We start from the raw sequence: 13,902 nt of genomic DNA, 5'->3' as shown, positions 1-13,902 counted from the left end.
ATTGTTGTGTATGGTCCGTTTAGTGGCTCATGTGTATACAGCACAATGAACAATAAAGCAAAGCATCCGCTTTGTTGTTTCTACTCAACATTTCGAATGAGTAGTAGTCAAATCCCATTATCCCATTATCTCTCTTACTTCCAGTCAAGGACTCATAGTCCAGGATTCACGATGTTCCAATATGTGGTATTGGCACTTGATCCTGCGTTTTCAGCTATTGTCTTGAATAGCAGTGTACGTGGCATTAAATTCTAATACCACTTATCAGAGCTCAGTGAATCTCCCCCATAGTACCTCTAATATTCTGCCATAAATGAAGTAGGCTATATTAGTGTGTTTTTCATGTAGTATCCCTTCTTGTTCTTGCTTTGAAGCAATGCTACTTGATTAGTGCTGTACAGCAGCGGTGCGCAAACTCCCTGCACCCCCCTTAACTGCTGCCTCCTCGTTCGCGCCCCCCCCCTCACCTCTGATGCGTCAAATGACGCTGTGGGGTCATATGACGTCACGTGACGGTAACACAGTACATCGGTATTATGTTTGTGTGTGTATATATAGATATAGATATATAAAGATAACAGCAGGCACTTCAAAGGCTCCAAAGAAATAGGTGCTTGTTCATCAAAAATAATAGGAAACCAGGTGTCCCACCAAGGAGACAAAAAACAGCTCTCAAGGTATATTGCAAAAGTGTATTTGAAAAAAAGCAGGCACATATAAATCCAATGTTTCGGTCCTGAGGAAGGTCCTATACAGGACCGAAACGTTGGATTTATATGTGCCTGTTTTTTTTCAAATACACTTTTGCAATATACCTTGAGTGCTGTTTTTTGTCTCCTTGGTGGGACACCTGGTTTCCTATACATATATATATATATACATGTAGAGGTATCAGTACCGTGTTAGCCGAGTAAGTCCTTTAGCTTCATTTGAGTGTGGTGTATCAGTGTATCTCGAAAGCTCGCACAAATAAAAGCATTTCGTTAGCCACAGAATGGTATTGTCTATTCATTTTTGATTATATATATCTGTATTGTAAGCCTGGTTCCAGCACTTCAGGGGTTAATGTTCAGCTGGAATGGTGCAAAATAATCTTTGCAAGTAATTCTTTGCATGTAAATGTGTTGTTTATTGCATTTTCACCCACCAATCAGGGGCTGGGTGATATTGCAAACACGTGGGGGGAAGGAGGCCCCTAGCCAAATCAGTTCAGTGAGTCCAGAGTTCTTTAGGCTCGTTCAGGGTGCTGGCTTCGGAGGGAGGGCGTGCTGACGTGCGTGCGGCCGTCCGACACAATGTATTTAAAGTTAATTGGTGTTGTCAGGGTAGCAGCTGCCCTGTCTCCGAAGTATGGAGTTGACGCTGGCTACAGTTTCAATAAATAACCCAAGTCATTTTTTGAAGCTGCAGCAGCATCACTGGTACTTCGGCAGCCAATGAAATCATTCTTGAGAATGATTTAAAGACTGCAACACTGATCCCTAACCTCACGTCTGTAGCCCCGCCCCCTCCCCGCCTCCTCAACTCTTGAAAAAGTCTGCTGGGATGATGTGCAATGTAAAGAGGGTTAAGGCTGCACTCCACAAATAAGATAAGACATATAGTTTACCGGTGCTGCTCGTTCAAGGAAGTACCTGCCAGGCAAAATCCAAAGTACACTCAGGAAAAAAGGGATCCAGCGCTCCACGGTTTTCTAAATAAGTAGTGTGGCACAATAAATTTACTTATTTAGAAATCTGTGGAGCGCTGGATACCTTTTTTCCTGGGGATGATGTGCACACATCGCCCAGCAGACTGCCGCTCGCACACGCGAACGCCCGCCCTCCAACTCCTGCCTCTGGCACCCTGAACGAGGCCTTAGAAGAGGCAGCTGGAAGTAACTGGGAGAAGCAGTAAGTAACTGGGAGAAGTTGCAGAGGGCGACACTACAGGAAGAAAGAACAGGTAAAATCTCTTTAGGGAGGTCCCTGCACTAAGTTTTATAGGGTAACCCCAGTTTCCAAGTTGTAAGTGTGTGTGTTGATTTACTCTAAATAGTTGTGGATATTTCTTTTTCCAATAAATTAATTTAATAAACTCTGTGTTTCTGTCTGGCGAATTGATCTCTGGTGGGTGACAAACTCTTTTGTAGCACTGACGTCTGTCTGGGTTCTTCCCGACACAGTCTTCTAGGATTAATTATACAACAAACAGGATCATGCAAAGTATTATATTGCTTAATTCAGGCTTCTGCCTGGTTTATTTTCATCCCAGTAAGGGACTGCGGCTTTAGCATGTGTAGGTTAGAGGCACTCAGACATTTTCATTCAGCGGTTTACTCATATCAGTGTTATAGCATTTCACACAGTGTCACTTTTAAGAAATAAGAAACTAAATCATATAAAGAAATCCTATCCCTTTCAGGGATCTAACTACACATCAGAATCAGCCTCTAACTGCTGCTGGGCCAACTAACCTGGTTCCCCAGCTTAAAACAATGCCCTCTCATTTAGGGTCACTAGATACAGCATAGTCTTTTAGAAACAGCAATAAACATTTGTTTGTCTTATCTGTTCGTGGTGGGAACTCGGTCCCAAGTGTCCAGGCAAATCCTCTGGTACTGTGATACTTGGAGGGGCCGTCCACCCCGAAACTGGATGCAGGGGAGCAGCGATACCCCCAGCCTCCAGGCTCTAAGGAGAGAGACTGAAATGCAAACATTTCTGCTCTAAATACCTGTGCTAGTGATTAGGAGAGCAGGTGAGGGAGAAGTAGACCCATTGTAATCTGTGGTCTGGATTTTTCATCCAGCAGCCTGAGTTAATGTGAAGCTGTGGAATGGATCATTTTTAACTATTCCTGCACTTTCTGACCTAAAATGGGTCAGATGCCTAACATCTTTGGACTATGTCACAGGTGTGATAGAACTGGTCTTCCGTGACAGTAAGAATATGAGAAAGTAATAATCTGCCATTCTTTGTAATGTCAGGAATATCCCTATTTAAAAAGTGCTGTACAGGGGTCTTGGGGAATTTTTACTTTTAATATATAATAAATAGCTGTACATATTTGAGCCTGGGTCTAAAAAATGATTGGACACTTCCACCAAATATGTAACATAGTACCTACTTCTCCACATCCCCTCCAGCAGGTGTTGAACACCTCAGGAAACATTTCATATAATCTCTGTTACCAGGTACCACTTGAACAAAGATTTATAACCTTTTTCTGTAATGTTTGTACAATTGGAGAGCATCAATGTCCCTACAGAAATTGAGTGTCTTGTATCTATTGGTAATTCAAGACTTAACTCTGTTTCCATCTTCAAGATATGATGTTTTAGAATCTGACTGTCACTAGTTGGAGATTATGTAACATTTAGGTTAATACGTTTTTTGGAAATATTCTTTACATATTTGTTCAAAACGTGTGCTTGAACACAGTAAACCCCATGGAAGATATACTTATACAGAGTTTATTAACAATAGTGAGCTCAGTGAAATTGTTATATTCACCTTAGGTGGGATACCTCTGTAACTTATCCTCCTCTGATCTATTCACATTTTGAGTGGTGCAGTGTCCCTGTAATCAATTAGGCACTGGTACAGGAACCTATGAGACCATACTAATAGCTTGCTTTACCCCACCTTAAGGTGTTTGTCCTCCAGGTTTATTTCCACATGGAACCAAATGTAAATCTCTAATAAAGTTGAATATTTAAGATGTTACTGAGTGGTATATAAGACATTATCAGCATCTACTCTAAGCACAAACCTACCTCCACTTTTAATTTTTTTTTTTATACTAGTTCCTTCTCACCGTTTTTTCAGGACCCATTTATTTTACTATATTGAATAAAGTGTACATTTTATCATTGTAGGGTGTCTTCTCAAATGTGCAGCTATAAGGGAATCTTTTCTTTCTTAATATTACCCAATTTCTATTCCCTGCTAGCACCACCCTGCCCTTCCTTGGGTTCTTGACCAAATTACCCTTATATACACGCCCTCTTGATGTGGAGCAGGGTTTCCTTAACCCCTTAGTGGGTGTCCCCCTCAAACCCCATGGAAGTCCAAAGGAAGAGATAACATTTTACATTTGGAAATACAGTAGTGTTAAAATTCAGTATTGGCCAGGTTAAATTGTTAGTGAAGATCAGAGAAGGGTTGTAGCTTTCCTCTTTCGAACATATGGAACAGCCTTAAAAAAATTTTTTTTAATACTTAAGTCTTTGTACAGTATTGATTCACGTTTTGAGCATTTACTTTCACAGTTATGTGGTTGGGTACTAATAATATTGTTCTTTTGCCTCATCATTAGAATTCTGCCAAACGTAGAATAAAACCATCTTTTTTGGGTGACACCCCATCACACAGAATGAGCATATGTGACTGACACAAAGATTAAAGTCCCAAGTTTGTGTATTCATGCGGGAAACCTTTACCAGTTTACCAATACTCATCCCTTGCCTTTTATACGATTGGTAAAAAGCCATGTAAAGTGATTTTGCCATGTTATAGAAGCTTTATGAATAGCTGAACATGCAAAATCACTTGAAAAGTGCCCTTACCAATCGTTAAGGCACTTATTGGAGTTTAGTGAATAAGCCCCTATGGCGGCTATCTTTGAAAATCAAGGGAGATTGAGTGGCTCTGTGATTAAAGAAACTCACTCTGTAAACAATAACACTGAGTTTGATTTCCCGGTGTCAGCTCCTTGTGACCTTGGGCAAGTCACCTCTGGCACCAAAAACTGGTGCGCTCATCTGGGCAGGGACTGTGTCTGTAAAATTCCTATGTGCTGAGTATCATGCACTATATTGTAATTGTGAGCGCTATATGAAATAAAGTTAATAATATTCATATGAAGTTGTACAGCGGCAAATAAAATGCTATTTATCAGGATAACCCCATGTTCAAATGCTGATTTTTTTTTTTTTTTAAATGGACAGGATTGCTGCTTTAAATAAAGCAAACTGTACAGTAACTTGTATCAGTAATAATAATTCTATTGTTAAGCTTTAAAGTTGAGTATTTTTCCTTAATTTTTCCTTAGGGATGATGTTGATGCAATGAAGAAATCCCCCTCAGACAGCACTGCCGACAAACCCAATGGTACCCAGTCTAGGAGTGTTAGCCGGATTGGTAGTAGCAGCAACCCTTTCCTGGATATTCCTCATGACCCAAATGCTGCAGTTTACAAAGCTGGATTCCTTGCTCGCAAAATCCATGCAGATATGGATGGAAAGAAGAGTAAGCATTTTTAATTACTTTCTTTTATATCTCACAACTGAGCTTTTTTGTTATTGTGGGGCCAAAGCACCAGTAACAGGTCCAGTTACTTCTTTTTACAAATTGCCTTTACTTTTCATAATTAAATACTCACTAGCTCCTCCAGTGACTTTCTTTTTTAAGGAAATACTGGTATAAAATAATATTTTGCGGGGACTGTTAAAAAATGGCACCGGATTTGTAATTTCCTATAAGTGCTGTATAACTTAGCATTGAAGTCTGGCTTTATTAATTATGAGACAATGGATTACATTCCATTATAGTTAACGATGCAACATTTAAGTTAACATATCATTTGACGACAGATGAGAATCACTTCCACCTAGTCTGCCAAATTTCCCATATGCAGTAAAATCGCAGACCTTGTTTGATCTTTAGCTTTCTTCTGTATGTAGGATAGCCTTACTGTATGTCTGGCCCAAGCATGTTTGAATTATATTACTGTATTAACCGGGGTTGTCTATAGCATGAATTTATCACTCTTTCCGTGCAGAAGTACTTCCTCACATTTCCCCTTAACTAGAGATGGGCGAATAGTTCACTGACATTCACCGCGAATATAGCGTTTGTTCGCAGCCATGGATATTCGTGACTTGGGCTTAAAAAGTGACATTCGCCTACTTTCATGTGTATGAAATACCACCAAACATCAGAGAGAGCTACTAGTATTCCTATTTTACTAGTCCCAAGAACTCTATGTATCCTCTCAAACCAACCTTGAAACAACACGTGGGGAGACACGTGCTCAAAAAAGAGCACCCCTGAGATACCTGGGATATATGCTAATAGGATATATAAAGTATTTTGTGATTACTTCTATTAGCATATCTCTCAAGTGTCCTGGGTGTTTCGTTTTTTGAGCACAGATGTCTCTACACATGTTGTTTCAGGAGAATTCACCCACATTTTTTAACTGTTTACACAGCCTGCGAATATCCCTATGCTAATTTTGTTAGAAAACAGCAAAGGATTTGCGGCTCGAATTTTGACACATTCACCCATCTCTACCCTCAGCCTGCCACCCTTCTGAGCACGACCTCTTGTTAACATGATATAAAACATAAAATCTAAATTACCACATAACACTATAAGATCCTTGAAAGAAGGTTTGGTTGAAATAAGAGAATCAACGTGTTTATTGACATAAAACACCCCTCTATGTTGAATTCCAATTTGATATCCCAAATGCATGTTTTTTATCCTCAGACCTCGCAATGTGACCAGAATAAGCCCACCATCTATTGTGACATTTATGGGGTGGGAGAGAATATGAATCTAAAAATATGAAACACCCTATTATTCCCGCAACCCCCAGAATAATGCTGAGCCCATGAATGTGTTCTCATGATTCTCCTGAAGGTGTAGATACCATTTTTGCCCATGCAAGTTCTCCTTTAGTATGAGTAAACAGTTATCTGAGGTATGCATATAAATATCCTTGACATGTTTAATATCATCCTAAACAGCTGAACTTGCTCGTCAGAAATATCTATTTAATATCCTTGTGGGGTACATCATCAACCAAGTATCTTATATTTTGTAAATCTGTAAGGAAAAGAATATTGAACAGTTGATTCCCTCTGACTCTGATTTAAGGATGGTCCATAACATTTTACGATCAGCCTTTGAGGATGTGTCTGGCTGACCTAATAGAGTCTGTATTCTATGTGTCACCTCACTGTAAACATGGTTGTTGTTTTATAGCCTAACTACCCCAATAAACACAGACCAGGTCACTTTTTGTAACAAACAAAAAAGTTGTTATTTTAAAACTCAAGTTAACCCTTTGTGTGCTGTATTTGTAGCATAACTGCACAGAAAAGGGCATGCACTCCGCTGTACTGATGATCGCTACATTTTTTTAGTTGCACACATACATTTCCACTTATTTTTTGCAAAGAAAAAGGGATTATTTTATTAATGACATCTCCTTTTTTGTTGAACTGCTCGGATACGCAGTTTTTAGACATCTTCCACATATTTCTCATGTCTTGAGAAGAAAGAAGTCAAAATCCCAATAGGAATAAGATAAAAAAAACGAAGTTTTTGCAGTGACAAATGTTATTCGATTTATGTGATGAACAGCCAATGCTTTGGACCTTATAAGTTGGCAATCATTCCTTTTATATTTAGCAGCTTAGTAACCGTAGCTGTGTAAGTTCCCCTGTGCATTTTTGCGTTTTGACATTCATATAATTCACCCGCAACAATGCAATGAAGCACGAACAAGAATAAAACGCGTTTTTCGAAAAAGCTACTTTCAACTGACATCTCTACAAAATGAAATTAACTGTGGACGCTTACTTACATTCATGCAGGAATTCTTGTAGATTACGATCAGTGAGTGATTCCTGAGTCTACTGTATGCATTGCAATCATCTCTGGCCTTGTGATGTAGTGGTTAGCACATACATCTAAACTGAAGGTTTAATTTCATCTCTGTCAGTGACTCTTCATGGATCTCTACATACTGTAGAAAATGTGTTTTTTTTTCCCAGCACAGTTCATTAGATCCTGTAATTAACTTTGACTGGTATATGCACATGATTTTATCATCATAATGTACATTTACGGGTGGAAAAATATAATGAAGTTAAGCAGTTTTTCCATAAATGTTGGCTTATTTTACTACATACTGATTGTAGTTCCTAACTGGGTCATTCCCAAGTAATGTTGATTTGAGAATGCAGATAGAGGTGTGAAATTAATAGAGATTTGCCATGTTTGTAGCAATAGTTTAATACAGCATCATTAGACTCCGTTTTGTCTGTAGAAGTTGTTCGAAACTGTCAAATAAAGCAGTTTCATTTGAACATAAAGTGCATTTAATGTAACTGTGTCAGGTAGAATAAAGCTATCTGTAAACCCTACTTAAATGTAATATTACTACACACTGACCTATTTGCAGAATAAAGAGGCTTACCCATGTCGGCAGAAATACTGTTATTTAAAGCAGGGGTGCCCCCCCCCTGTTCGCTCCACCCCCCCGCCCCCCTCATTTACCTGTTCGCCAGCGATTTTTTTATGTTGTGCGGTTGCGTTGTCATGGCAACCAACGTCATGTGCCCCGAGGCAACATTTGATGCCATGCTGCCATGGCGACGCGTCGTCAGAAGCCGCCGGAGACAGAGGCATTTAATTTAAATGCTTTGGGGAAGAGCGTTGGGCCTCTGTAGGGAGCGCTCCCCTCCCCCCCAAAAAATGTTTTGCGCACCCCTGATTTAAAGCAGCAATCCTGAAACAGAACGGGACGAGCGTGTCTCTCTGAGCTGATCTGTGGTCTCCTCCAACCGCACTGTGAGTTAATACATAGTCCAAATACAAGGTTAATCACATAAACAATGGTGCAAAAATAGCACTATATTTATTCATGTTGAAAAAATAGACATTGAGCATTAAAAATATATATACATTTTGCACCAGTATTTCCCTAAATTTGCACCTGAAAGACTTTATAAATAATCTTTACAGGTACTAACCAAAATAATATTATGTGAAGTCTTTCCTACACCTCCCAAAATGGTTCAGTTCTTCAAAAGCAAGAGATAAACTTTAGTAAACATTTTCAGGTTGATCTCTTCTTGCCTCCTGCCGCACATTGACCTAATGTTGTTTATGAGTTAGTTAAAAAAGATTCCAAGGTATCTTTTCTGTCACAGTAGATAATTCAGAGGTGTATATGTGTGTATATATATATATATATATATATATATATATATATATATACTTAGTTGAGTAAGTGAGCGACCCATTAGTGTGGGGCACGACGAACCCGAACTGACTAGATGCCATACACCCTCTAAACAGAAGGCAGGGGTAACATTGGCACAAAAGCTGTACTTGCCACACCCCAGAAGGAAGATCAGGCCACCAATGAGACTGACCTATGATTCTCCTAGAGTGTCAATAGAAATCCCCATGGTGTGGCTAAGTGGGTGATACGATGACGCTAGACATAGGTGAATCAGAGAGGTGTGGGACAATGGTGCACTAGTGCTGCGGTCTTTAAGAACTTTGTGTGTTGGTTGCACTGTACCTATGATATTGTGTACAGAGAGGAGGCATTTGTTAGATTACAATGTTAATAGGAAGATGTTGCTTACAAGATTGATGGGGACATCAATTTCTTTAGCAGGGGAAGGTTTTAACCCCCTTGTAAATGCAGGCAGTTGACACGCATACACTGCCCCTTGGCTACAATAGGAAACTACAACTCCCGAGTTGCTATGCTGCAGCAGGGAGCCACTTCCAGGGCAGGAGAATGTGATTTGTGATGGCCTCAACCAATGAGATTTGACTCTGGAGAGGTGGGCTAACAGAGGGGCCTTTAGGAGTCCCTGACAGGAGCTACAAGGGGATAGCTGCTACAGCAAACCTTCTACAGCAAATCTGCATGAACCTAGATGACTTCAGGCTTGATCAAGAGTGACCCTGGGCCAGGCTGTGTCCCGTTAAGAAAGAGCGGACATTGACTGGAAGGAGAGCAGTACAGTGTGCAGAGAATCCCAGTAGATTATCGCCGGGAAGCCGTTAGAGTAGCGATTTCTGTCGGAAGGGACCCTCAATGGTTGCAATTACTGTAGAGTGGCACCAATGTATTTTGTGAAGTAATACACTTTGTTACATTAACGAGTTCAATTGGTGTTCCAGCACGATCACATAGGCATAGATACCCAGTATTTGTGGACGTATCATCACTGACATTATCATACACCCGTGCAGTGTTTAAGTGTAGTGTTAATGCGGAGGGGAATGAAACAGATAACCAACTAAATAGAATAGATGAGGAAACAAGGGGTTATGGAGGTAGAATGGGGCAAGAGCGAGTTTGACATATAGAGCAAAGCCCCTAAAGCACAGAACAACTGATAACCTTCTAAGCAATAAGTGCAGAGAAAATATAATCCAGCAGTAGCAAAAGAGCATTAGTAAATGAGCAAAATAGTTCAAAATCAAACCACAGGGCATCTGCCAGCAATCGTTGTGTCTATCACTCTCTTCTCCTGCTGCAAGAGGCTGGATTATATTTTCTCTGCACTTATTGCTTAGAAGGTTATCAGTTGTTCTGTGCTTTAGGGGCTTTGCTCTATATTTGGTGGTACTGGAGTAAGGGAAGTACCTTATGTCCTCCTGGGACATGAGGGAACGGGTATGAGGAAGGGGTTTTCCCCAAAACGCGGCCCCCCTTATTATCCCCTGTTTTTCCCCCACCTACTCTTGTTTTCCCACTCCCTATCCCTGGGTGTCCCTATGTTTTGAGTTTTTTGTACTATATCATTTTGCTTGTGTCGCACTGCTCCATGTATATACTAGTGTTGGACCGGGTCCTCATTTATAAAAAAAAACGGGTAACGGGTACCCGGCCAAAATGAAAGCTTCTACCCATTCGGGTACCCGGTTTCCCAGTTTGGCACTTACCTGCAGGGTGGCGGTGACATCTAGGACCAGCAGCAGCAGTCCTGTGGCGGTGGCAGCATCAGAGGTGTCTTCAGCCGGCGGGGGAGCTGCAGGAATCACTTCCACAGCACCGGAGCAGGTAAACAGTGCCTGTGTGCGCCGCAATGGAACCACGTGACCGGAGCAGGAGACGGAGCGTTCCTATTGGACAAACAGCTGTTTACCTGCTCCGGTGCTGTGGAAGTGATTCCTGCAGCTCCCCGCCGGCTGAAGACACCTCCGATGCTGCCACCACCACAGGACTGCTGCTGCTGGTCCTAGATGTCTTCGGAAAGGTAAGTAATAAGATTATTTCCAGCTGCCCTGACATTACCCGGCGCCGAGCCCACTTCTCAGTTGACGGGTCCGGGTAGCTGGAAATGTGCCAGGTACCGGGTAATTCCGGGTACTCGGTACACAACTAGTATATACCTCGTACTTGTATTAAATATATTTTTTGATTTGGCATTTATCCCGCTTTTGAGATCTATAATAATTTACCTCTCCCTCACTTTTGCCATTTGCCCAGTCCCCACCTTTTTTTATTGTTCCTTTTTATAATTAAAGCACAAAGAAAGAATGACTGTGCATCTACAGGGAGTGAGTAAACTGCCTGCCTCTTCCACTTGCCACAGTGTGCTTGAGTCAGAACAACCTGGTTGCACCCCCTTGAGCAGCATTGACTTCAACTAAGCGTTTCCTGTGACTGCTGGTCAATCTCTCACATTGATTTTGAGGAATTTTGGCCCATTCCTCCTTACAGAACTGCTTCAATTCGGTGACATTTGAGGGCTTCCTTGCATGGACAGCTCACTTCAGGTCCTGCCACAACATTCCGATGGAATTTCGTAATTATCATTGGGGTTCACAAACTTTTTGTCGCCACTGTATATATGTTTATTGGATTTTTCCCGCAATGTGCATTTCTTTGTATTGACTACCATTGAATGGAATTTGCCTTTTAACTGAAACTCTTCATTGTTTGGATTTCGACTTAAGTATTTTGAACAACTTTGTGTCATCTGCAAATGTTGCTACTTTGCTATTCACCCCTTTCTCTGAATCATTTATGAATATTTTAAGGACTACAGGCCTTAGTGCAGAATCCCATTTTCTGATTTATAAGAAAAACACTTGATTGCAGCAGAGAGGAAATACTTTTTTAAATTTACCTAGTGGAGCATTTCAAGTTAAATGCCAGCTTTTTTCAGCATGCGCAGGAAGCAGGGCTGCCAACAGAAATCTTGGGGCTCAGGAGACATGGAGACCCTATGGGCAGGCCCCCCTCCCCTTACTACTCTGGCACACTGGGTGGTGGGGGATTATGAATCTTGATGGTGGGGAGAAAAAGGGGAGAGCAGGTTCCGTACAAGAGAGACTTGTATAAAGGTACATTATAATTTTTGGGGGTGGTTTTATGCAAATAATAAAACATTTTGTCACTTTTAATCTCAGATGGGCAGTAAATTCAAAATGTCAAACTCAACACTTTCATAAATGGATTATAATTCCCATTAATTTCCCAATTTTAAAGCCAATATGAAGCTGGGTTCTTTCATTTTATGACTTGTGCATTATGTTTATTTCTCATAATTGCGTTTGACATTTCTGCTTAGTCACACTTCGTTTTTGATGCCCTTCAGCACTTTAATTTTATTTGGATGAATTATGTTTGCATTACATGTATTCCTCTTTCTCAGTCCAAAATAACTATGTGCACTGAATAAAAACCACCTGCCATGTTCCTGCTTTAATTTTAATGCAATATGTTTTACAGGTTTTATTTTTGCACACCAATTCTATCTTCAGGAATCATCTTCCGCGCTCCCCCTTTTGCAGTGAATGAGCCCTGATGGGCTACTGCCCCCCCCTCTGCTCAACAAATGCCAGTTCTGCCCCTTGCTCTCATTAAACACAATCCCTCCCCCTTCCCACTTAAACACCATCTCCCCAATCCCTCCCTTAGCCCAGGGCCCAGGTAAAGACTGTCGTTGGCCCTGGGTAACTTTTCAATGAGCCCGGTGCTGACCAGAAAAGTTTATCTTCCTTTGTCCTCCTGCCTTTGTGCATTTGCATTTTGCGCCAGTCTTTTAACCCTTTCAATGCCAGTCGGGCCTGAAATGCATTGCGAAGGGTTAAGAGAAGAGGGTCAAAAAATGTAGTAAAAATCACAGCAACGGATCTTCGGTATGGCGCCATGGCAGTGAGTCACGCTCATAAGTAGCTCCGCTGGCTCTGGAAAATAACTGCAAAAACTTGCCCAAAAATGTCGCTACTATAGAGGTGAGGTCACGAGCTCCGGTTTAAGGAGAGCTGTCTGGCTAACAGTGGAAATATGGCCACAAAACAGCAGCGGTCTGGAAAAGGAGAACCACAAAATGGCCGACAGCCACGATGGAAGGGGAGCCGACCCGCTGGAGGAAGACTCCTCCAACCCTCCATTCTCCCAACAAGGTTTGAACTATGAAACTATAGCCAAGGCTGTAGCAAAGGAATTGATGCCTCAGCTATAAATCAATTCAGACAAAATACAGCTAGCAATAAAAGAGCTCAGAGGAGATCTTACCTTACATGCAAACAGGGTGGAAGAAGCCAAAAACAGGGTGAGTGCAGTGGAGGATAGCCTGGACTCCCTAACCAAAAAGGTAGAATATATGTGTAACAGGGACTTATCACTGTTTGAGAGAAACTGCCTCTAAATCCAGCAGTGTGCTGGTTAATTGCAGACTCCACATGGCTAATTAGAACTCTTAGAAAAAGCCTGATATGAGAAACAGGAGAGAGATTTCTTAGCTCACATTTGTGCTGACATAAGGAGAGAGGACTGCAGAGATTTCCTTAGCCCACAAATTGGCTGACCAGAGGAAAATCTGATTTCTTGATGCACACAAAAGGACTGTATGCTGACAGCAAGACAAGGGGACAAAACCTATACCTGGACACAGAGAGTGCCATAGCACACAATGATGCTGACTCAGGAGAACAGAGAGGCCTTCCCCTACAGCTACAACAACAGAAACAGATAAGAGACTTTCTTGTTGGACTGTTGTGTTTAGGGTGGTAACCAGCTTAGCTACCCACCCAGTTAGAAAGGGCTGGATTAAAGGTTTAGTGGAGTAGGCCTTTATTTTGTTTGTTTTTGTAAAATTTTCCTTGTTAAAGGAACAGGCGTAATAAAGCCAAGATATAATTTCAC

General features: G+C 41.2%; 1 protein-coding gene across 11 annotated transcripts in view; it reads left to right on the top strand.

Annotated features, from left to right (window-relative positions):
• The window catches only part of PSD3 (pleckstrin and Sec7 domain containing 3), a 586,117-nt gene that overhangs the window by 498,314 nt on the left and 73,901 nt on the right, over positions 1 to 13,902 (top strand). For all 11 annotated transcript variants that reach the window (XM_075605135.1, XM_075605145.1, XM_075605197.1 and 8 more), the window contains one exon: positions 5,035 to 5,231. In XM_075605135.1, the coding sequence (XP_075461250.1) occupies positions 5,035 to 5,231 (197 nt within the window). The remainder of the gene's footprint in view (positions 1 to 5,034; positions 5,232 to 13,902) is intronic.

The sequence above is a fragment of the Ascaphus truei genome, chromosome 1 (assembly GCF_040206685.1).
Source record: "Ascaphus truei isolate aAscTru1 chromosome 1, aAscTru1.hap1, whole genome shotgun sequence".
Classification (NCBI taxonomy): Eukaryota; Metazoa; Chordata; class Amphibia; order Anura; family Ascaphidae; genus Ascaphus; species Ascaphus truei.
Note: the sequence above shows the minus strand (reverse complement) of the source record. Positions and strands in the feature narration are given on the sequence as shown.